The sequence below is a fragment of the Hemiscyllium ocellatum genome, chromosome 47, assembly GCF_020745735.1.
Source record: "Hemiscyllium ocellatum isolate sHemOce1 chromosome 47, sHemOce1.pat.X.cur, whole genome shotgun sequence".
In the NCBI taxonomy this organism is placed as follows: domain Eukaryota; kingdom Metazoa; phylum Chordata; class Chondrichthyes; order Orectolobiformes; family Hemiscylliidae; genus Hemiscyllium; species Hemiscyllium ocellatum.
This window is the reverse complement of record NC_083447.1, coordinates 11454853-11480874: the sequence shown is the minus strand read 5'-3', so window position 1 is coordinate 11480874 and position 26022 is coordinate 11454853. Positions and strand designations below refer to the sequence as shown.

The 26022-nt window shown below is 48.1% G+C and overlaps 1 protein-coding gene across 1 annotated transcript; it reads left to right on the top strand.

Moving 5' to 3' along the window:
* Nucleotides 1-11399: 11399 nt before the first annotated feature.
* LOC132836628 (potassium channel subfamily K member 13-like) lies at nt 11400-25472 on the top strand. The gene is made up of 2 exons (XM_060856019.1): nt 11400-11862; nt 23863-25472. Exons 1-2 carry the CDS (start codon nt 11400-11402, stop codon nt 24753-24755), a joined length of 1356 nt encoding a protein of 451 aa, XP_060712002.1. The 3' UTR covers nt 24756-25472.
* The last annotated feature ends 550 nt before the right edge of the window (nt 25473-26022 follow it).

The window sequence follows — 26022 nt, the reverse complement described above, 5'->3', positions numbered from 1 at the left end:
ACCAGGGGTACATTTCCCATTGAAGTGAATGAGTTCGCGCCTATTCCCGGTTTCCGGCTTCCGCAGTCGGTACTGAGGAGACTGAACAGGCTGTGGCTGTTTTCCCTGGAGTGTCGTAGGCTGAGGGGTGACCTTGTAGAGGTTTATAAAATCATGAGGGGCATGGATAGGGTAAATAGACAAGGTCTTTTCCCCAGGGTAGAGGAATCCAGAACTAGAGGTTTAGGGTGAGAGGGGAAAAAAATTAGAAGGGATCTGAGGGGTAACTTTTCCACACAGAGGGTGGTACGTGTATGGAATGAGCTGCCAGAGGAAGTGGTGGAGGCTGGTACAATTACAATATTTAAAGGGCATCTGGATGGGTATATGAATAGGAAGGGTTTGGAGGGATATGGGCCAGGTGCTGGCAGGTGGGACTAGGTCTGACAAGCCAATCTGGTTCATTAATATCCTTTAGGGAAGGACACGCCCATCCTTACTTGGTCTGGCCTACATGTGACTCCAGACCCACAGTGAGGTGGTTGACTCTTAGACTGGCCCTGTGGGCCATTAGGGACAGGGCAATAAATACTGTCCTAGCCAGTGATGCCCTCGTCCCGTGAATGAATAAGAGAAAAGGCTCAGATGAGGATGTGTGGTCAGCACAGACCAGTTGGGCCGAAGGGTCTATTTCCATGCTGTACGACTCTCGGAGGAAGGCAGGAGATGGAGTATGAGAGAGGCCGAATGGCCTCTAGCTGCGCTGTGACAATCTGATGTTGGACGGGGCAGCTGTTTCCGGCCTTGACTGGCTTTGTTTTCAGGCCAGAGCAAGGCCTCAGTCGCCCTCCCCCCCCCCTCCCACACTTGCCCTGGCCACTTCTGGTGCTCCTCATCAAGGGTGATTGTGAAGAGGCCGTCGGCTGTGTGATGTGGAAATGACGGAGGCTTCCAACGCTGTGCCTGAGTCTCGAGCACCACTCAGCGGGTGCCTTGAATTTCAGATCAGAGCCCAGAAGAAAAGCTGAGAGAATAAGGGAGCAGATGTCGTGCTTCTAGACTTCAAAGCGAGGGGCCCTGTTTAATATGTCTGCCCATGCACGCCAGCACAGGTTAGAGCACCTTTCTTAGACAGTGCAAACTTTGATCAGCGGTCTATTTACCAATGCGCAGACTGAAGTGGATTCGATGCAGGGGCTGCTTCCTCACTCGAGGGTCTGTGCGATGACTCTTCACCAGCTCTGAGTCCTGAACCCCTACCCAGGAGGGCCGCAGAGGGAGTTTTACCCCTCCCCTGTCAACTGGACACCCTGAGGGGTGTATGGTAATCACTGCCTCTCCCTGCCTTCGTTCCCGGCCTGTGAGATTTATCTCGGGTCTCCATGGGGCAGGGAGACGTGGCCTACTGCTCCGAGTCTTGAGGAACCCCAATTTACGTTAGGACCACTTCGAAGGGCTGCTGTAGTGTCCCTCCCTCTGAGCCCGGAGGCTCAGATTCAAGTCCCTGCTGCACCATCGGTGTGTCATAACAGATCGGAACAGGTCGATCGAAAATATCGACAGAAACGTCTTGGGAGATTGTTCAGGGGCTCCTGTGGTACCTTTGAGTCAGAATGTTCAATTCGTAGAGTCATAGAGATGTACAGCACGGAAACAGACCCTTCGGCCCAACTCATCCATGCTGACCAGATATCCTAACCTAATCTAGTCCCATTTGCCAGCCCTTGGCCCATATCCCTCCAAACCCTTCCTATTCATGTACCCATCCAGATGCCTTTTAAATGCTGCAATTGTACCAGCCTCCAACCCTGGCAACAGTCTTGTAAATCTTTTCTGAATCCTTTCAAGTTTCACAACATGCTTCCTATAACAAGGAGACCAGAATTGCACACAATGTTCCAGAAGTGGTCTAACCAATGACCTATACAGCAGCAACATGACCTCCCAACTCCTGCACTCGATGCTCTGACTGGTAAATCAAACGCCTTCTTCCCTATCCTATTCTTCATTTATCCGAATTAAACTCCATCTGCTATTCCTCGGCCCACTGGCCCGTCTGCTCAAGATCCCGTTGTAATCTGAGGTAACCTTCTTCGCTGTCCACTACCCCTCCAATTTTGGTGTCATCTGCAAACTTACTAACTATCCCTCCTATGTTCACATCCAAATTGTTGATATAAACGATGAAAAGCAGTAGACCCAGCACTGATCTTTGTAGTACTCCATTGGTCACAGGCCTCCAGTCTGAAAAACAACCCTCTGCTACCTCCTCCAATTGGCTAACTCCCCCAGTTCCCATGTGATGTAACCTTCCTAACCAGTCCACCATGGGGAACCTTGTCGAATGCTTTGCTGAAGTCCATTTGGGCAACATTCACTGCTCTGATCTTCAACTATCTCTGCAAAAACCTGAATCAAGTCCGTGAGACATGATTTCCCACGCACAAAGCCGTGTAACTATCCCTAGTGCGACCTTGCCTTTGCAAATGCATGTAGAACCTATTCCTCAGGATTCCCTCCAACAACCCGCTCACCACCAACGTCAGGAACACCGGTCTGCAGTTCCCTGGCTTCTCCTTTTCACCTTTCTTAATCGTGGCACCACGTTAGCCCACAATTTCTTGATGAAGAGCTTTTGCCCAAAACGTCGATTCTCCTGCTGCCTGACCTGGTGTGCTTTTCCAGCGCCACACTCTCAACTCTGATCTGCAGTCCCCACTTTCGCCACATTAGCCACCCTCCAGACTTCTTGCACCTTATTCATGACTATCGATGACACAAATAATTCATCAAGGGACCTAGCAATCTTTTCCCCAGCTTCCCACCAAGTTCTGGGAAACACCTGAAGAGGAATTTCATCTCTCAGATGAAGGATCTGTGGAATTCTTTACAGCAGAGGGCTGTTGAGGCTGTGTCGTTAAGTATATTCAAGACTGAGGTGGACAGACTTTTAATCCGTGAGGAACCGAGGGGTTACCTGGAACGGGTAACAAAGTGGACTCCAAGATCATTATTTCCAAACCATGATCTCATCGAATGGTGAAGCAGATTCATAGGATCATAGCACAGGAACAGACCCTTCGGTCCAACCCGTCCATGCTGACCAGATATCCCAACCCAATCTAGTCCCATTTGCCAACACCCGGCCCATAGCCGTCCAAACCCTTCCTATTCATATACCCATCCAGATGCCTTTTAAATGCTGTAATTGTACCAGCCTCCACCAATTCCTCTGGCAGCTCATTCCATACACACACCACCCTCTGCGTGAAAATGTTGCCCCTTAGGTCTCTATTATATCCTTTCCCCTCTCACCCTAAACCTATACCCTCTAGTTCTGGACTCCCCTACCCTTGGGAAAAGACCTTGACTATTCACCCTGTCCATGTCCCTTCATGATTTTATAAACCTCTATAAGATCACCCCTCAATCTCCGATGTTCCAGGGAAAACAGCCCCAGCCTATTCATCTCTCCCAATAGCTCAAACCCTCCAACCCTGTAAATCTTTTCTGAACCCTTAACTTTAACTCTTAAGTTTAGCAACATCTTGTGATAGCAGGGAGACCAGGAATTGAACACATATTCCAAACATGGACCTAACCAATGCCCTGCCCAGCCATGACATGACCTCCCACAATAACCCTATTACACACTCCTGTTAAAGGGACAGTAACCCTATTACACACTCCTGTTAAAAGGACAGTAATCCTATTACACACTCCTGTTAAAGGGACAGTAATCCTATTACACACTCCTGTTAAAGGGACAGTGACCCTATTACACATTCCTGTTAAAGGGATAGTAACCCTATTACACACTTCTGTTAAAGGGACACTAATCCTATTATACACTCCTGTTAAAGAGATAGTGACCCTATTACACACTCCTGTTAAAGGGACAGTGACCCTATTACACACTCCTGTTAAAGGGATAGTGACCCTATTACACACTCCTGTTAAAGGGACAGTAACCCTATTACACACTCCTGTTAAAGGGACAGTGACCCTATTACACACTCCTGTTAAAGGGACCCTATTACACACTCCTGTTAAAGGGACCCTATTACACATTCCTGTTAAAAGGACTGTATCCCTATCACTGACTACTGTTAAAGGGACTGTATCCTTATTACCGTCACAATGTGCAGATTGGTCTATTTCTCTTCCCATGTCTGACTGGTTGAAAACCCTTCCTCAATGACTTCATGGAGAGAAAGAGTGTGTGTGTGTGTGAGAGAGAGAGAGACAGAGAGAGAGAGAGAGAGAGAGAGACAGAGAGAGAGAGAGTAGCTGTTTATTTGTCATTTCTGCCATTTACAACTGATCGAGTGAAAATGAGACAGTGTTCCTCCAGGACCAAGGGTGCTACATGGACAGCACAAACTATGCAATCATGTTAAGGAGCCTGATGGCTTGGGGGAAGAAACTGCCTGGCCGTGAGAGACCGAATGCCCCGGTATCTTCTGCCAGATGGCAGGAGGGAGAAGAGTTTGGGTGAGGGGTGTGCGGGGTCTCCCACAATGCTGTTGACCTTTTGGATGCAGAGTGTGGTGTACATCAACTAGTACATCAACTGAGGACTGCAGATGCTGGAAACCAGAGTCGAGATTAGAGTGGTGCTGGAAAAGCACAGCAGGTCAGTGGTGTAAATGCCTATAATGGAGGGGAGAGAGACCCTGGATGATCTTCTCAGGTGTCCACACTATCCGTTGGTGGGTCTTACAATCCGAAACAGTGCAATTCCTAAACCAGGCAGGTGATGCAGCAGCTCAAGTCATTTCCCGCAGTTCCTAAACATGGAAAGATTCTTCCAAAAGTGTGCTGCCCAGAAGATATTGCAATAAGTTCTTACGATTCCAAATACTAAATGATACGTTTCCAACCCATCTATTAGACAAGTCAGACAGAAACATAATAACTGCGTTGTGGTGATCACAAGTACTGGTGAGGACATAAACTCATCAATTGTGGAATGTTCTGTATTGTATTACTGAACGCGTACTTCTGGAATGAAATGGAGAAGCTGCTAAAGAACTGGACAGTGTGTAATCATTACTTGTCAATCTGAGACAGTGATGTTAAAGGTGATGGAAATGACTGTTGACTCAGGGAACAGGTTTATGGAGCTCACAGCACCTTGTTACTGATAGAGAGGTTGGGGGTTTATGGCTTGCCCACAAACAGACAGTGACCAGCAACACATTTGCAGCTGTGATCTCCAGCATCTGCAGACCTCATTTTTTACTCGAAGGTGTTATCTGAATAGCAAGCCTGGTTTTCCCTTGGTTACAGCGCAGACTGAGGCCACTTGACCCGTCTGGATTGTTCTGGCTCTGAGCAATTCTGCTGGTCCCCTGCTCCCTTGCCTTTCACCACAGCCTGGCAAATGATTTCTCTTCAAGCAGACACTCACAATGCCCTCTCCCCACCCTGCCAAAACCCCATTAAAGGGGAGGTCTCGCTATCACAAGACTCCTGTCAAAGGGGAAATGACAATCCCACAAAACCCTGTTGAAGGGACAATGTCACAGTCTCAGCTTTCCCCCCCCCCACTCCCTCCGCCTGTGAAAGGGACATTGTCAGTATCATTGATTCTGTTAAAGGGACAGTGTCCCTATTACACACTCTTGTTAAAGGGACAGTGTTCCATCACTGACTCCTTTTAAAGGGATTGTGTCCCTGTTACACACGCTTGCTAAAGGGACTGAGTCACTATTATACACTCTTGTTAAAGAGACAGTGTTCCATCACTGACTCCTTTTAAAGGGATTGTGTCCCTGGTACACACGATTGTTAAAGGGGCAGTATTCCATCACTGATTCCTGTTAAAGGGACTATGTCCCTGTCATACACACTCATTAAAGGGGCAGTATTCCATCACTGATTCCTGTTAAAGGGACTGTGTCCCTGTCATACACACTCATTAAAGGGGCAGTGTTCCATCACTGACTCCTGTTAAAGGGATTGTGTCCCTGTTATACACACTCATTAAAGGGGCAATGTTCCATCACTGACTCCTTTTAAAGGGATTGTGTCCCTGGTATACACGATTGTTAAAGGGGCGGTGTTCCATCACTGACTCCTGTTAAAGGGATTGTGTCCCTGTTATACGCACTCGTTAAAGGGGCAATGTTCCATCACAGACAACCTCACAATGCTACACTTCTCCAGCTTCCACCCAAAACATATTAAAACAGCCATTCCCTATGGACAAGCCCTACGCATACACCGGATCTGCTCAGATGAGGAGGAATGTGATAGACACCTGGAAGTACTCAAGGATGCCCTCACAAGAACAGGGTACGATGCTCAACTCATCGACTGCCAGTTCCGACGTGTCACAGCAAGGAACTGTAATTACCTTCTCAGGAGACAGACACATGCTGCAACTGACAGGGTACCCTTCGTTGTTCAGTACTTCCCAGGAGCTGAAAAATTACACCATGTTCTTCGTGACCTGCAACACATTATCAATGAGGATGAGCACCTCACCAAGACCTTCCCCACACCACCACTACTTGCTTTAAACAACCGCCAAACCTCAAACAGATCATTGTTCGTAGCAAACTGCCCGGCTCTCAGGACAACTCCATACAACCCTGTCACGGTGGATGCTGCAAGACGTGTCAGATTGTGGACATAGATACCACTATTACCTGTCACATGGCAGGTACTCATGTGACTCAGCCAGCGTTGTCTATCTTATACGTTGCAGGCAAGAATGCCCGGAGGCATAGTACATTGGGGAAACCAAGCAAAGGCTACAACAACGGATGAATGGGCACCGCACAACAATCAACAGACAGGAGGGTTCCCTCCCAGTTGGGGAATACTTCAGTGGTCCAGGAAATTCAGCCTCAGACCTTCGGGTGACCATCCTCCAAGGTGGACTTCGGGACAGGCAGCAGAGGAAAGTGGCCGAGCAGAGGCTGATAGCTCAGGTCGGTACCCATAGGGAGGGCCTCAACCGGGACCTTGGGTTCATGTCACATTACAGGTGATCACCATTGCACTATACACACACACACACACACACACACACACTCTCACACATACACACGGACACAGGTACACACAGACACGCACACAGACACCCACACACACCCTTATAGACACACACACTCCCACACGCACCCCCTCACAGACTTAAGACACTCTGCACTCACTACACACACACACACAAACTTTCTCACACTCACAACCCCCACCCCAGACAGACACACACACACACAGACAAAGACCCACATACACACATATATATTTTGTGGGGTGAATTTGTACTTGCAGGGTTACATTGCACTTTGCTCAAAAACTGCATACATTCATGTAGAACTCTGAGCTCAAAAACTGCATGAATTTATGTAAAGCTCTATTATCTCACTTTTTAGATTAGAATCAATCTAAACATCACGGCATAGACAGAGAACACAGGGGGCTAACACCTTCAACATATTGTCTAGCTATCACCATTGTTAACAGCTAAACCGAGAATGCAACTTTTAAAAAAAGGTTTTGTGATTTACACATGAAAGAAGTGAAACTATCACTGTACTCTAACAGATGAAAGACTTAACAGACAATCAATTTTTCAATGTATAATTTCAGTTACATCACACTGCAAATATTTGCTATAAATTCTGTGTTACGATCGAGCCCTCCACAATCACCTGATGAAGGAGCGTCACTCCGAAAGCTAGTGTGCTTCCAATTAAACCTGTTGGACTACAACCTGGTGCTGTGTGATTTTTAACTTTATCCTTTTAAAGGGACTGTGTCCCTGTTACACACTCTTGTTAAAGGGACTGTGTCCCTGTTACACACTCTTGACAAAGGGACAGTATCCCTATTACACATTCCTATTAAAGGGACAGTGTCCCTGTTACACACTCTTGTTAAAGGGACAGTGTCCCTGTTTCACACTCTTGTTAAAGGGACAGTGTCCCTGTTACACACCCTTGTTAAAGGGACTGAGTCACTATTACACATTCTTGTTAAAGGGACAGTGTCCCTGTTACACACTCTTGTTAAAGGGACAGTGTTCCTGTTACACACCCTTGTTAAAGGGACAGTGTCCCTATTACACACTCTTGTTAAATGGACAGTGTCCCTGTTACACATTCCTATTAAAGGGACAGTGTCCCTGTATCACACTCTTGTTAAAGGGACAGTATCCCTATTACACACTCCTGTTAAAGGGATAGTGACCCTATTACACACTCCTGTTAAAGGGACAGTAAACCTATTACAAACTCCTGTTAAAGGGACAGTAATCCTATTACACACTCCTGTTAAAAGGACAGTATCCCTATTACACATTCCTGTTAAAGGGACAGTGTCCCTATTACACACTCCTGTTAAAGGGACAGTGTCCCTGTTATACACTCTTGTTAAAGGGACAGTATCCTTATTACACATTCCTGTTAAAGGGACAGTGTCCCTGTTACACACTCTTGTTAAAGGGACAGTGTCCCTATCACTGACTCCTCTTCCACAGATCCCTATTTGAGGATATTCACAGGATGGAAGAGATTCTCAAAGATGGGTTGCCGCACCTCAGTCAGCATCGACTGGATTCTGGATTCTCAGCGCGCCCTTTCAGAAAAGCATCTGCCAGGTCACCAGTTGGAGTTATTAAGAGGAGCACTGAAAGGCTTTAGCACAAAGGCATTTTAGGGAGAGCCTGAACGGAGGAAAAGGAAGTGGAGAAGGTGAACACTGGTGGGAGGCAGTTCCTTAGCTAACGGTCAAGGCCTGGCCGCAGAAGGGAGTGAAGAAAAGTGAGAGAGGAATCTGGTCCCGAGAAATGGAGAGCTCAGAAGGAGATAATTGGGCAGGAGCAAGGTGACAGAACACAGGCTGATCACAGAGGAACTGGAAGAGGAGAAATTTGGAGATGTTGTTGGAACACAGAGATTTATTAATTAATCAGTGAAGGGAAAGTAGCATAGTTAACAGCTTCATCCTAGCTCATGCAAGTATGGGCTTGGGGTTAGATGATCACCCCATGGAATAGTTTCAATTCGAAACAAAGCATATATTTGCATTTGAATGACGCCCTTGACTGCAGAGCATTAGGCTTCCACTTGCATTTGTAACAGGATTCTGGAGAAGTAATAGATGGGAGTGACTCTGAATATACAGCGATATATCTTCAAGTCAGGACGGTGTGGAGCTCAGAGAGGAACCTCCTGGGGGTGGTGTTCCCATGTATCTGCTGCCCTTGTCCATAAGACCATAAGGCATAGGAGTGGAAGTAAGGCCATTCGGCCCACTGAGTCCACTCCGCCATTCAATCATGGCTGGTGGGCATTTCAACTCCACTTACCCGCATTCTCCCCGTAGCCCTTAATTCCTCGAGACTTCTAGATGGTCGAATGGAAGAGGTTGCTGGAGGAGCTTTGGAGAATTGCCGCTGTGCATCTTGTAGACGGTGCACACTGCTGCGACTGGGCATTAGCGGTGAAGGGAGTTATTTTTCCCACATATGTTTGTTCAAGCATCGCTGGCTGGGCCCAACGTTTATTGCCCATCCCTAATTGCCCCTTGAGAAGGTAGGCGGTGAGCTGGCCTCATTAAATTGTGTCGGATGAGGGGGAAGGGATGGGAGATTGATATATAAATGCCAAATGTCCCTTCCAGAGTCTCCCCAAGTCAGTTTCGACGTTTGAGTCTATTTCACAGGGAATTCAAACAGGCTCAGCCACTGTCTGTGGGTTGGGAGACCCTGAAACATGTGTCCAGTCAGAGAAAAGGCTAGCCCCATTCATATTCCACTATACTTCCAGGGAAACTTCATGGCATTCAGATCTGACCGTGTGGTGGTTCAGTTATTGAATAAACAAATCCAGGCTTGTGTGGACCCAGGACACCCTAATTCAAATGTCAATTCTAAATTATTTCCAATCAACCTGTTCAGAGATGTTACTACACATCTCTGGAACAGTTAGGTGCTGAGACCTTAGAGTGCAGGTTCATAGCTCCTTGAAAGTGGAGTTGCAGGTAGATAGGGCGGTGAAGAAGGCGTTTGGTATGCTTTCCTTTATTGGACAGAACATTGTGCATAGAAATTGGGAGGAGTAAGTGAGGACTGCAGATGCTGGAGATCAGAGCTGAAAATGTGTTGCTGGAAAAGCGCAGCAGGTCAGGCACAATCCAAGGAGCAGGAGAATCGACGGTTCGGGCATGAGTCCTTCTTCATGACTGTAACGTCGATTCTCCTGCTCCTTGGATGCTGCCTGACCTGCTGCGCTTTTCCAGCAACACATTTTCAGCATAGAAATTGGGAGGTCATGTTGTGGCTGTACAGGACGTTGGTGGGACCACTTTTGGAATACTGTGTACAATTCTAGTCTCCCTTCAATAGGAAAGGTGTAAAACTTGAAAAGGTGCAGAAAGGATTTACAAGGACATTGCCAGGGTTGGAGGGTTTGAGCTACAGGGAGAGGCTAAATAGGCTGGGGCTGTTTTCCCTGGAGCGTTGGAGGCTGAGGGGTGACATTATAGACGTTTATAAAATCATGAGGGGCATGGATAGGATAAATAGGCAAAGTCTTTTCCCTGGGGTGGAGGAGTCCAGAACTAGAGGGCAAAAGTTTAGGGTGAGAGGGGAAAGATATAAAAAGGACCTGAGGGGCAACTTTTTCACGCAGAGGGTGGTACATGTATGGAATGAGCTGCCAGAGGATGTGGTGGAGGCTGGTACAACTACAACATTTAAAAGGCATCTGGATGGGTATATGAAGAGGAAGGGTTTGGAGGGATATGGGCCGGGTGCTGGCAGGTGGGACTAATTTGGGTTGGGATATCTGGTTGGCATGGACGGATGGGACCGAAGGGTCTGTTTCCATGCTGTACATCTCTATGACTCCAATTGGTTCTGAGAAAGGGTCACCGGACCCAAAACATTAACCCTGATTTCTCTCCACAGATGCTGCCAGACCTGTTGAGCTTTTCCAGTAAAAAGTGAGGTCTGCAGATGCTGGAGATCAGAGCTGAAAATGTGTTGTTGGTTAAAGCGCAGCAGGTCAGGCAGCATCCAAGGAGCAGGAGAATCGACGTTTCGGGCATAAACCCTTCATCAGGAAGCCCTTCAACATTCCTGATGAAGGGCTTATGCCCGAAACGTCGAATTTCCTGTTCCTTGGATGCTGCCTGACCTGCTGCGCTTTAACCAGCAACACATTTTCAGCTCTGTTGAGCTTTTCCAGCAATTCCTGGTTTCTTCCTGACTTCCAGCATTTGCAGCCCTAGCCCTATGGAGGATCACTCCATAGCCAGCAGCGTCCTTGTGAACACTTCTCTGGCCTGCCTTCAGTATCAGTCTGAGAGGAGAGAAGTTGCTGTTTTATTTTCCTGGGTCCAGCTTTAAGAGGTGGAGGAGGGAGACGCTGTTATTCTATGGTTGGACCTACAGGAGATGGATGCTGATTGGGAGATGGGCTGGTGAAACCTCCAAAGGGGTGGGCGGGGATACAGCAGGAGCCAATGCTGGGCTGGAGGGAACACACAGACAGCTCCCTCTCTCTCCCAGAGAGGAGCCCGGCGCTATGGGAGGGAGCAGGGCCAGTTGTTGCCTGGCGCTGAGGCTGAACGAGGATAACGCTCGCTTCGCGTTGCTCGCCCTGTTCATCCTGCTGTACCTGGTGTCAGGGGCGGCTGTGTTCTCAGCTATCGAGCGGCCCAGGGAACTGCGAGCACAACAAGCTTGGGACAGAAAGCTGTCTAACTTCACCCGGTGTCACAACATCAGCCTCCTGGAGCTCGGCGCCTTCCTCAGGGAGTATGAGGAAGCCATTGTGACCGGGATCAGAGTGGACTCCCTGAGACCCAGATGGGATTTCACTGGAGCCTTTTACTTTGTGGGGACGGTGGTGTCTACTATAGGTCAGTATTGAAGCTCTTAACCATTTTCACAAAGGCTATGAGAGAGCACACAACTGCGTTCCCAGCTCAGCTACAGTTGAACAGAGACGCTTGTGAATCTTTTCAGAAGCATGCTCTAAAGAAATCTGTAATTGTTATAAACTCCTTTACCAATGAGGTAGCGAGACAGTTCTTGTCCCAAATTTTAATTTCTGAGCAATTTTTACAGGACAAAATTCTAAGAAGTCTGTCATTGTTATAAACTCCTTAACCAATGAGGTAGCAAAATAGTTCTGTCCCAAATTTTAATTTCTGAGCAATTTTTATAGGACAAAATTCTAAGAAGTCTGGAATTGTTATAAACTCCTTAACCAATGAGGTAGCAAAATAGTTCTGTCCCAAATTTTAATTTCTGAGCAATTTTTATAGGACAAAATTCTAAGAAGTCTGTCATTGTTATAAACTCCTTAACCAATGAGGTAGCGAGACAGTTCTTGTCCCAAATTTTAATTTCTGAGCAATTTTTATAGGACAAAATTCTAAGAAGTCTGTCATTGTTATAAACTCCTTAACCAATGAGGTAGCGAGACAGTTCTTGTCCCAAATTTTAATTTCTGAGCAATTTTTACAAGACAGAATTCTAAGAAATGTGTCATTGTTATAAATTCTTTTACCAATGAGATAGCGAGACAGTTCTTGTCCCAAATTTTAATTTCTGAGCAATTTTTACAGGACAAAATTCTAAGAAGTCTGTCATTGTTATAAACTCCTTAACCAATGAGGTAGCAAAATAGTTCTGTCCCAAATTTTAATTTCTGAGCAATTTTTACAAGACAAAATTCTAAAAGGAGTCTGGAATTGTTATGAACTCCTGAACTGATGAAGTAGCGAGACAGTTCTTGTGTTGAAATGTCCAAATTTAATTCCTAAGCTCCCCCAAGTCTGGAAGGAATCTGTAGTTGATATAAACTCCCTAGGTCTCGATTTTGACTGGGGTGGACACAGTTAAAAATCACACCACACCAGGTTATAGTCCAACAGGTTTATTTGGAAGCACTAGCTTTCAGAGCGCTGCTCCTTCATCAGGTGGGTTTGACCAACCAGTGTTGGACTGGGGTGGACAAAGTCAAATGTCACATGACACCAAGTTATAGTTGGATCAGTTTATTTAGAAACACAAGCTATCACACCGCTGCCCCTTTGTCAAGAGAAGACTTTCCCTCATGAAGGGACAACGCTCCACAAGCTGGTGATCTTAAATAAACCTGATGGACTATAACCTGGTGTCCTGTGACTTTTGTCCTTAACTGATGAGGTAATGGGACCGTTTCTTGGGTTTAAATTTCCAAATTTTAATTCCTAAGTTTTTTTTTCTTCAGAATGCAAAATTCTAAGGGGCATAGACAGGGTGGATAGGGAGAAACGTTTGCCCCCATAGTTCAAGAGTTGATAACTGTGGGTGAGGTATTACTGATTTCAGATAAGGAGTGAGGGGGAGACTTTAGAGAAGATTAGATGAAATTGATTTTCACCCAGACAGTGCAGGATCTTGCTCCCTGGTAGCTATAGAAACCGTTGAGATATTTAAGAAGTATTGAGGCGATGGGTTTGGGGCCACAGTAGACAAGACGATGGGCCAAGTGCTGGAAAATGGGGTTGGAATAAGTCTTCGAGGAGAAAGTGAGGACTGCAGATGCTGGAGATCAGAGCTGAAAATGTGTCGCTGGAAAAGCGCAGCAGGTCAGGCAGCATTCAAGGAGCAGGAGATTCGACGTTTCGGGCATGAGCCCTTCTTCAGGATTCCTCATGTCCGAAACGTCGACTCTCCTGCTCCTTGGATGCTGCCTGACCTGCTGCTACGCTTTTCCAGCAACACATTTTCAGCTTGGAATAAGTCTGTCCTGAAGAAGGGCCGCTGGACCCAAGGTATTAACTCGGTTTCTCTCTCCACTGCAGATCTGCTGAGTTTCTCCAGCAATTGCTGTTTTTGTTTCTGATTGCCAGCATCCGTGGTTGTCTGCGGTCTGGGCAGGTTTTAGTGTTGGAACAGACTTGATGGGCCAAACAGCCTTATCTGCGCTGTATGATTCTCTCCAAACCAAAGGAGTGGGCCATTCAGCCCTTTAAGCCTGCTGCCCCATCCAATAAGACCACAGTTGATTAGGTTGTGCTGTCTGCTTCCCAGCCCCGTGACGTTGTGCCTGTTTGAGACTGCTCTCCAGCTCCATCTCCAGCATATGTCCCAGACGTGGTTTTAAGGGCCCACCAGGGCCGTACTGTCCAGCAAGCTTTGAGGGTAAGGGTGGGCTGGTCAACAACGAGAGCCTTCACACCAATGTTGGACCACCTTCCCCCAGCACATTCTCACATGCACATCTGTCCACTTTCCAGTAGGAGGCATGATGACTGAATAATGCTGCAGGAAAGTGGGAGGGAGGGGGGGTTTGCTTGTTCCTGCTGAGTGCCGCACCATTTCCTGTCAATCCCTCCCCTCCCCCACCCTATTCCATTCTCATACCCCTGTAAAAATAACTCTGACACTCATTAGGTGTTGAGTTGAAAAGTTTTGATGCGGAGAGTTGGATGTCCTGTGCCACCTCTCCAAGTTGACTAGCTGAAAGAGTGCACATTGAACCTGGTTGGGCAGCACGCTCATAAACTGGGCCGTGGAGAGGGGGCATTGCTGGGCAGCACACCCATACACTGGGCAGTGGGGAGGGGGGTAACACTGGGCAGCACACCCATACACTGGGCTGTGGGGAGGGGGGTAACACCGGGCAGCACACCCATAAACTGGGCCGTGGGGAGGGCGGTAACACTGGGCAGCACACCCATACACTGGGCCGTGGGGAGGGGGGGTAACACTGGGCAGCACACCCATAAACTGGGCCGTGGGGAGGGGATAACACTGGGCAGCACACCCATACACTGGGCCGTGGGGAGGGGGGGTAACACTGGGCAGCACACCCATAAACTGGGCCGTGGGGAGGGGGGGTAACACTGGGCAGCACGCCCATAAACTGGGCCGTGGGGAGGGGGGTAACACTGGGCAGCACGCCCATAAACTGGGCCGTGGGGAGGGGGGGTAACACTGGGCAGCACGCCCATAAACTGGACCGTGGGGAGGGGGGGTAACACTGGGCAGCACGCCCATAAACTGGGCCGTGGGGAGGGGGGGTAACACTGGGCAGCACGCCCATAAACTGGGCCGTGGGGAGGGGGGGTAACACTGGGCAGCACGCCCATAAACTGGGCCGTGGGGAGGGGTGTAACACTGGGCAGCACACCCATAATCTGGCCGTGGGGAGGGGGTAACACTGGTTGTGGTCTCAACTCCACTTTCCCTGTCTGCACCCCCCTCACGATAACCCTTGATTGTTTCTCCCCTGAGCCCATCGCCCTTGGATCTATTCAATAATCCACTGAAGAGAATTCTAAACACTAATGATCTTCTCTGTCACCTTGTTTGAGTCTCTCCCAGTGTTCTTGCCACCCAAGAACGATGCGTACTCTTTCAGCTAATCCACCTGGGGAGGTGGCACAGGACATCCAACTTTCCGAACCAACTCAACATCCAATGAGTGTTGGAGTTATTTTTACAGAGCCCTGGGAATGGGACCGAGGAAAGGGATGGATAGGATATGGCATTGGACTTAGTAGGAACAACTTATCTCCCTTTCCTGCAGCATTGTTCAGTGTTTCTGCCTCCTGCTGGTCAGCCTCCACCCTGTCAAATCATAGAAGCCCTACAGTGCAGAAAGAGGCCATTTGGCCCTTCCAGTCCTCAACAATCTTCCAAAACACATCCCTCTCTGACCCACCCTAATCCTTGTAACCCTGCGTTATTCCTGATGAAGGGCTTTTGCCCGAAATGTTGATTTTCCTTCTCCTCAGATGCTGCCTGACCTGCTGTGCTTTTCCAGCATCACTCTAATCTCCAGCATCTGCAGTACCCACCTCTACCTGCATACCCTGTGGCTATCCCACCCAGCCTGCACATCCTGAACACTATGGGGCAATTTAGCACGGCCAATCCACCCTGACCTGCACATCTTTGGACTGTGGGAGGAAACCGGAGCACCCGGAAGAAACCCACGCAGACAGGGGTAGAATGTGCAGACTCCACACAGACAGCTGTCCGAGGTTGGAATCGAACCACTGAGCCACCATACCACCCCTTAAAGCAATCTCAAAGTCCCCTCAGGGCCTCATATGTTTCTGAAAGATCACTTCCTCTAAATTCCGATCGATACAGGTCCAATTCTATCATTCTTTGGAAGACAATTTCTTTCCATACCAGGAACCAGTTGAGTGAACACTCTCGAACTGCTCGTCATCGAGGTCATAGAGATGTACAGCATGGAAACAGACCCTTCGGTCCAAACCGTCCATGCCAACCTGATATCCCAACCCAATCTAGTCCCACCTGCCAGCACTTGGCCCATTTCCCTCCAAACCCTTCCTATTCATATACCCATCCAGATGTCTTTTAAATGTTGCAATTGTACCAGCCTCCACCACTTCCTCTGGCAGCTCATTCCATACACGTACCACCCTCTGTGTGCAAACGTCGCCCCGAAGGTGCCTTTTATATCTTTCCCCTCTCACCCTAAACCTATGCCCTCTACTTCTGGACTCCCCACCCTGGGGAAAAGACTTTGCCTATTCACCCTATCCATGTCCCTCATGATTTTATAAACGTCTATAAGGTCACCCCTCAGCCTCCGACGCTCCAGGGAAAACAGCCCCAGCCTGTTCAGCCTCTCCCTATAGCTCACACCCTCCAACCCTGACAACATCTTTGTAAATCTTTTCTGAATCCTTTCAAGTTAAACAACATCTTTCCGATAGGAGGGAGACCAGATCCTTTTCTGGGCAAGGAGACCAGAACCGTACGCAGTACTGCAGGTGTAGGTTCATCGTTATTGACCCACCCCGACGTTCCCCTTCCTGACTCACTTAGGATAAGATCATGGAACAGTACGGCATAGCTATTGGCCCTTCGGCCCATCATGTGTCTGCTGACGATCCTTCAGCTCTTGCCCCACAAATCCGGCCATATTGGCTGGCACGTGGTGCCACACACCTGGAGGACAATGGGTGAAAGCTTCACAAATTTGGGACAAAATAACGTTCAAGAAAATTCGCGTGAATGTTTATTTCAGGCCATTGCGTCTATTGTTCAAGATGAACCTGAACGTCCCACTGGGGATTGAAACAATGCCACATAGCAATGTCCCAGGGGAGAGCGAAAGCAGGATTGAAATCGATGGGGGGGTGGGAGGTGTATGTGAGCAGAAGTAATCTGAAAGCAAAAGGCTGTGGACATCTGAAATAGGAGTGGAAATTGCAGGAGAAACAAAAACAAAACTGCAAATGTTGGAATCCAATCCAAGGTACACCATCGGGAGGGAGGGGAACACAGCAAGGCAGGCAGCATCAGGAGGGAGAGGGACACAGCAAGGCAGGCAGCATCAGGAGGGAGGGGGAACACAGCAAGGCAGGCAGCATCAGGAGGGAGAGGAACACAGCAAGGCAGGCAGCATCAGGAGGGAGGGGGACACAGCAAGGCAGGCAGCATCAGGAGGGAAAGGGACACAGCAAGGCAGGCAGCATCAGGAGGGAGAGGGACACAGCAAGGCAGGCAGCATCAGGAGGGAGAGGGACAAAGCAAGGCAGGCAGCATCAGGAGGGAGAGGGACACAGCAAGGCAGGCAGCATCAGGAGGGAGAGGGACACAGCAAGGCAGGCAGCATCAGGAGGGAGAGGGACACAGCAAGGCAGGCAGCATCAGGAGGGAGAGCGACACAGCAAGGCAGGCAGCATCAGGAGGGAGATGGACACAGCAAGGCAGGCAGCATCAGGAGGGAGGGGGACACAGCAAGGCAGGCAGCATCAGGAGGGAGAGGAACACAGCAAGGCAGGCAGCGTCAGGAGGGGAAGGTAATGTTTCGGGTGTAACCCTTCTTCAGGACCAGGGGTGGGAGTAAGGGGAGCTGCAGATAAAGAGGGAGGGAGGGAGTTTTGTGTGGGGGGAGGAGACGAGTGGGGAGGTCGGGGTAGCTGAACATAGGTAGAGGATACGGCCTGGTTTATCAATGGGAGGGCTGAATCCGGTTGGTGGCTGGAAGGAAGGGTGTGTGGGAGGAATGGAAGGGAGTCAGGATGGGAAGGGAGGTTACTTGAAACTGGAGAACTCAATGTCGAGTCCTCTGGGCTGTCGGCTGCCCAGGCGGAAGGTGAGGTGTTGTTCCTCCAGTTTGTGATCTGGACAGCATCTGCGGAGAGAGAACCAAGGCTTCATGTTTTGACTCAGACAGGACTCTTCCTCAGAGTCAAGCAAGTCTGAAAACGTGGAGTATTGTTAGCAGCTCTCACTACTCCAGGCAGCAAGAACCTGCATAACATTGAGCAAACATTACTGAGGATGCTGGCAATCTGAAATTAAAACTGGAGAATGCTCACCAAGTCAGGCAGCATAGCAACCAGGGGAGGTTGGAGTTTTTAATCTTATCACAGAATTCCGACAGTGCAGACAGAGGTCATTTGGTCCAACAAGTCAGTGACAATCCTCTGAATAGAAACCCCACCCAGACACAGCCCCAATATGGAGTTTTTAATGTAGCTAACACACCCAGCCTATACATCCCGGGGCACAATGGGGCAATTAGCACGGTCAATCCACCCTAACCTACACATCCCTGAATACTATGGGGTAATTTAGCATGGCCAATCCACCCTAACCTACACATCCCTGAACACTATGGTGTAATTTAGCATGGCCAATCCACCCTAACCTACACATCCCTGAACACTATGGTGTAATTTAGCATGGCCAATCCACCCTAACCTACACATCCCTGAACACTATGGTGTAATTTAGCATGGCCAATCCACCCTAACCTACACATCCCTGAACACTATGGTGTAATTTAGCATGGTCAATCCATCCTAACCTACACATCCCTGAATACTATAGGGTAATTTAGCATGGCCAATCCACCCTAACCTACACATCCCTGAACACTATGGTGTAATTTAGCATGGCCAATCCACCCTAACCTACACATCCCTGAACACTATGGGGCAATTTATCATAGCCAATCCACCCTAACCTACACATCCTTGAACACTATGGGGTAATTTAGCATGGCCAATCCATCTTAATCTGCAAATCTTTGGACTGTGGGCGGAAACCCACACAGACACAGGGAGAATATGCAAACTCCATACAGACAGTCACCTGAAGGTGGGATTGATCCCGTATCCCTGGTGCTGTGAGGCAGCAGTGCTAACCACTGAGCCACTGAGGCAGAAGTGCTTCCCATTCAGCAAGATCATGGCTAATCTGACTGTGTTTTGAACTCCACTTTGCTAAAACTCGAGGCTCCCTTATCTATCAAAAATCGATTGAAATTGCCCTCAAATGATTTTGAAGACGCAACCTCCATTACCTCTTGCATTAGCGATGACCACAAACTGACAATTCTTTGAGAGATAAGATTGATGTCTTAAAGAGGAGACCTCCTATCCTTAACCTGTATTGCCTGGTTTTAGTCTCATCCACAAGAGGAAACATCCGTTGGGTATCCATCCCATCCAGTCCTCAAGGTCAACTCCAGTTAAACCCCCCCCACCCCCTTCCACCTCGCTCCTGTAGTTGGCTCAAATGCAGTGGTGAAACAGAGAAATGTGGAAAATATGGGACGGAATAGACCAATCTGCCCATCGAGCCTGCTGCGCTGTTCAATACCATCATGGCTAATCATTCAGCTCAGTCCCCTTTTCCCACGCTTTCCCCTCCCCTTTGATCCTTTTAACACTAAGAACTATATCTAACTTTGTTTTGAAAACATTCAATATTTTGGTCTCAATCTTAGAGAGTTCCACAGGCTCCCCCACTCCCTGGGTGAAGACATTTCTCCTCATCTCAGTCCAAAATGGCCTCTCCTGTATCCATAAAACCATTACCCCCTTGATTCCCGCATTCACCAGTCATCGGGAACATCCTCTCTGTGATTACCCTGTCTGGTCTTTTTGGGATTTTATAGGATGAGAGAAACAGATGTCCAATCTAAGTGGTGCAGTTGACCACACAACCATGAGGGGGCGATCCACAACCGTGTGGGCTCTTTTCCTTTCAGATGTTGAGAAGGATTCATTTGAACTCCAATAAGTTGAGGAAGACACTGATGGAAATTTCTTCTGTCTTATCAGGACCCGAGGAAGTGAATAATTAACTCTGCTTCCGTCGAACTCTTTCATTGCACAGTTATCATCAAATGTTGCCTTAATAGAAGACAGCAATTAAAATTCAGTCGGTTATCAGAGTCCTAGTACTAAGATGTGAGGATTTCAAACAAATCGACAGCTGGAGCTATAAAGCAAAAGGTTATATTGAACGTCATTAATTACCATTTCCACATAAATGTATCTGGCAGACGAGACCCATCTCTTAGAACCTTAGAATCCCTGCAGTGTGGAAACAGGCTCATCCACACCGAACCTCCGAAGAGGATCTCACCCAAACCCATTCCCATTACTCGAACATTTACTCCTAACTGATGCACCTAATTTACACATCCCCGAATACTATGGGACAATTTAAGCATGGCCAATCCACCCTAACCTACACATCTTTGGACTGTGGGAGGTAACCCTCACAGACATGGGGAGAATGTGCAAACTCCACACAGTCGCCCGAGGGTGGAATCGAACCCGGGTCCCTGGTGCTGTGAGGCAGCAGTTCTAACCACTGAGCTACCGTGCTGCCCAATTAGTGCTAATTAATATGAGGTAATTTGTCATTCCAAATACACACACCATTTGAACTGCAGGCAACACTCTCCATCGCTGTCTAACCTTATCTGTCACTCAACCCCTCATCCATTGCCATGGTTACCTGCCAGGTTATGGTCAACAGGTTTATTCGGAATCACAAGCTGAAGTGGCTTCCCCTGATGAAGGGGCAGCGCTTTGATTTCAAATAATCCTATTGGTCTCTAACCTGATGTTGTGTGACCTCTGACCTGGTCCACCCCAGTCCAACACCAGCTCCTCCACGTCATTGTTACCTGTACAATAGGATTATAGAAGGCATGGTTAGTAAGGTTGTGGGTAACACTAAAATTGGTGGCTTTGTAGACAGGGAAGAAGATTTTCTAAGATTACAAAGGGATCAAATGGGTCATTGGGTGAGGAGTAGCAGATTGAATTCAATTTGGATAAATGTGAGGTATTGCATTTTGTTACATCAAATGGGGCAGGGCTTATACAGTTAATGGTAGGGGCTTGGGTAGGGTTATGGAGCAGAGGGACCTCAGGGTACAGGTACATAATTCTTTGAAGTTTATGCCACTTATAGACAGGATGGTTAGAAAGGCACTTGGCACCCACACCTTCATTGCTAGTCCTTTGAGTGTAGGAGTTGGGACGTCATTGTTGAAGTTGTACAGGACATTGGTGAGGCCTCTTCTGGAGAACTGTGTCCAGTTCTGGTCACCCAGTTATAGGAAGAATATTATTAAACTGGAGAGGGTTCAGAAGAGATTTACCAGGATGTTGCCGGGTATGCAAGATTTGATTATAAAGAAATTCTGAATTGGCTGGGACTTCTTTCACTGGAGTGTTGACAGGTGACCTTATAGAAGTTTATAAAATAAAGAGGGGTATAGATAGAGTTAATGGTAATTGTCTTTTCCCTATATTTCAAGACTGGGGGGCACATTTTTAAGGTGAGAGGAGAGAGATTTAAAAAAGACATGAAGGGAATTTTTTTACGCAGAGGGTGGAATAAACTTCCTGAAGAAGTGGTGGATATGGGTATGGGTGCAACATTTAAAAGACTTTTGGACAAGTACATGAATAGGAAAGGTTTGGAGGGATATGGGCCAGGAGCAGGCAGGTTGAGTTTGGGATTATGTTTGGCATGCACTGGTTGGAATGAAGGGTCTGTTTCTGTTGCTATAAGACTCTGACTCTCCAATATTCTCATCTCATCTTCTGGTTGCCTCTTCCTTTGCTGACTAATCTACATCGGCTTCTGGTCCTGCAACACCTCAATTGTAATATTCTCATCCCTAGCGAGTTTTGAGAAGATTTTTTGCTCAGGTTGAAGATATAAGTTTGCTTGCTGAGCTGAAAGGTTCATTTTCAGACATTTTGTCACCATACTAAGTAATGTCATCAGTGAACCTCTGGTGAAGCACTGATGTTTAGGTTTCTATTTATGTGTTTAGGTTTCCTTGGGTTGGTGATGTCAGTTCCTGTGGTGATGTCATTTGCTGTGGTGATGTCATTTCCGGTCCTTTTTCTCGGGGGGTGGTAAATGGGATCCAAGTTGATGTGTTTGTTGATTGAGTTCCTGTTGGGGTGCCATACTTCTAGGAATTCTCGTGCATGCCTCTGTTTGGTTTGTCCGAGGATGGATGTGTTATCCCAGTCGAAGTGGTGTCCTTCCTCATCTCTGAAATGACTGCCAGACTACTCAGACCCCTTGACATCAGGGTAGCCCACAAACCCACCAACACACTAAAACAGCAGCTAATGAATTTGACATTATCCAAACAACAAGCAAAACAAATGTCATTTACAAAATACCTTGCAAGAACTGTAACAAACACTACATTGGACAAACAGACAGAAAACTAGCCACCAGGATACATGAACACCAACTAGCCACAAAACGACATACAGATAAGGAAAGACACCATTTTGACTGGGACAACGCATTCATCCTAGGACAAGCAACAGAGACACACACGAGAATTCCTAGAAGCATGGCATTCCAACTGGAACTCTATCAGCAAACACATCGACTTGGACCCCATTTCCAACCTTCTGAGGAAAAGAACAGAAAATGACATCACTGCAGGAAATGACATCACCTACCCAAGGAAACCTAAACACGCAAATAGAAAGTGGGTCATTAATACCAGTGCTTCACTGGAGGCTCACTGATGATGTTACCTAATATGGTGACGAAACGTCCGAAAACGAACCTTTCATCTCAGTGAGAAAACTTACATCCAGATTCTCATCGCTGTTTAGAGATCCATTCTGGTTGTCATGCCAACCCGTCACACCCCTGTAACCTCCTGCAGGCCTTGAAGTGCCTGTCAAAAACAGCCACCTAATTATTCTCATCCCATTTTCCAGCACTTGGCGTTGCGTTGCATTTCCTCCCGGGGTCTCTGCAAAACCACCCTCCCACCCAGTTTCACAATTCCCCAGTTTTAATGGCTCCAACATCAGTGCCTGGGTCCCGGATTCGGGAATCGAGTCTCTAAGCCTCTGCTTCACTTCTGTCAACTCTTTTAAGATGCTGTTTAGAAGCCTGAGTCTTTGATCAAATGTCTGGCCACCCTGTGCTTATATCGCACAGAATTCAGTATCAAATTTTATTTGATGGAACAAAGAATATTACAGCACAGGAACAGGCCCTTCAGCCCTTCAAGCCTGTGCCTATCCCAATCCTCTGTCTTAAACCTGTCGCCTATTTTCTGAGGATCTGTATCCCTCTCACCTTGAACTTGCGACCCCTAGTAATTGAGGTCCCCGTTCTGGGGGAAAAAAGCTTATTGCTGTCCACTCTGTCTATGCCCCTTATCTGAGTGTTCTATCTCTGGTCAGGCAAGCATGACAAATGTCTTCTTCACTATCCCAGCTACCTGTGACTCCACTTTCAAGGAGCTATGAACCTGCACTCCAAGATCTTTTTTGTTCAGAGAGAAGAAATTCCTCCTCATTTCAGTCTCAAATTGGCACCTTATTCTCAGACTGTGCCCTCTGGTCCTAGACCTCCCCCATGAGTGGGGAGTATCCCCCTGATCAATAGTTCGAGTCTTTGCCTCACTACGTTAAGCCTAGGGATGCGATTCGGTTATTAATTCAGCTGTTGGTTTGGTCATTGAGTTGGCTTCAAAGTGGAATGAGCTGAGACTATTGAGACCTCAGTGATGGAATACTTTCCCCTCGTTTCCCACCCCTTCCCCCCCCCCCCCCCAACCCCCTCCTCTGCAGGGTTTGGGATGGCTACCCCAGTGACCGTTGGCGGGAGAGTCTTCCTGATTTTCTACGGATTGGTGGGCTGCGCCGCCACCATTTTGTTCTTCAATCTCTTCCTGGAGCGGATCATCACGCTGTTGGCCTACATCCTGCGCTGGTTCCATGAGAGGAGGATGCAGAGGGCTGGCCCTTCCGGCCTCTTGGAATGCGGACGGGATTCCAGCCCCTCGGGGGAGGTGGACAGCCTGGATGACTGGAAGCCTTCCGTCTACTATGTCATGGCCATTCTAGGGGGGGCGTCGCTGGTCATCTCCTGCTGCGCGTCCGCCATGTACGCTCCCGTGGAGGGCTGGAGCTACGCCGAGTCGCTCTACTTCTGCTTCGTCACCTTCAGCACTATCGGCTTCGGCGATCTGGTGAGCAGCCAGAGGGCCACCTACGCCAACCAAACCCTCTACCGGGCGGGGAACTTCCTCCTCATCCTGGTGGGCGTCTGCTGCCTCTACTCCCTGTTCAACGTCTCCTCCATCGTCATCAAGCAGTTCCTCAACTGGATCCTGAAGAGGATGGAGTGCCGGGGCTGCTGGCGGTGCCCGGGCAAGAGAAGGGCCTGGCCTCACGGCAACGCTGTCCACCCAGTGCTGCCGAAGACCAGGCCGCACGCCGTCTCCGTGGAGACCGTGTGCGACAGCGAGACTGACGGCCGCCGGATGTCGGGCGAGATGATATCCGTCAAAGATTTCTTGGCCTCCAACAAGGTCTCCTTGGCCATAATGCAGAAGCAACTCTCCGAGACCGCCAACGGAGGCCCCAGGCAGAGCCACTCTCGGTTCAACGGCTTCTCTCGGGGTGTGGGGGCCCTGGCCATCATGAACAATAGGTTGGCAGAGACCAGTGTGGACAGGTAACTCATGGGCAGGAGGACGTATCCGCTGAGTGTTTGGTCAATGCGGCCGATTCACCTGCCCTTTACCTTTGTTACAGCAAAGGCCTGGTCGGGATTGTCCCTGACAACGCCCCATGTGGGTTGGGCTAATGGCGCATGCCTAACATTGAAGGAACAGACGAAGGAGCGAGGCCCCAGGAAGAGCGCTCACTCCCACCTCCACCAGAGGGCAGTAGTCTCCCCAACTGGGACCAGTGCACCATGGGTAAACCAGCATAGCTCTGGGTGCTTGGAGGACAATTACTGGACTCTCTTTTTCTCTCTCTCTCTCTCTCTCCCCCTCTTCTCTCTGGACAAGGCCAACAACAACCACTTGCATTCATCTAACGCCCATCAGTGCGGTCAAACGATGTACGGTGGAATCCGACACCGAGATCTCGTTAGGACGATGATGAGAAAGACCAAATCTGGTCATAGAGGAAGAGATGGAGGGAGGGAGTGGAGCGGGGAGGAGACAGTGGGGCTCTGAGTGCTCAGCGACCAGTGACAGAGGGATTAAAACCGAAAGGTCAGCAACGGACAAGCACAGAGGCCACTTCCCCGATAGAGACAGTGACCCCCGACTGATCCGGAATTCGCTTTCCAGTCTGGGAACCAGAAAAGTCTTCTAAAAGATATGCCCAGACCATGAAACGTCTCTGTAAACGTCGCTGTAAATAAATGATATTTCTGTTTGAAACGCTTGATTAATATGGTGATATCCAACTGCAAGCAATTGGAAAGTCGGTTTTTATTATTTTCTAAGGAAATATTTTCTTGTAGTGTTCACCTTTGATGTTAATCAAAGCACCACCACTGGATGATACATTGAATTATAGAAAACACAAGCTTTTCTGAACCCTTTCAGGTTTCAAAACATCCTTGTACATCTTTTTTTGAACCCTTTCAAGTTTCACAACATCCTTCCTTTAGCAAGGAGGCCAGTATTGAATGCAGTATTCCAAAGGTGGCCTAACCAATGCCCTGTACAGCTGCAATATTACGTCCCAACTCCATTCATCCCTTTGCTCTGCCATTCAATATGATTATCCAGCTCAATCCCTGTTCCTGCTTTCACCCCCATACACCTTGGTCCCTTTAGCCCTAAGAACTATATTTAACTCCTTCTTAGTAGCATTCAATGTTTTCACCTCAACCGTTTTCGATGGCAGAGAACGTCACAGACTCGTCCGCGCTTTGGAGTGAAGACACATCGCTCCATTCCGTCCTACCCCCACATCGTTACCGTC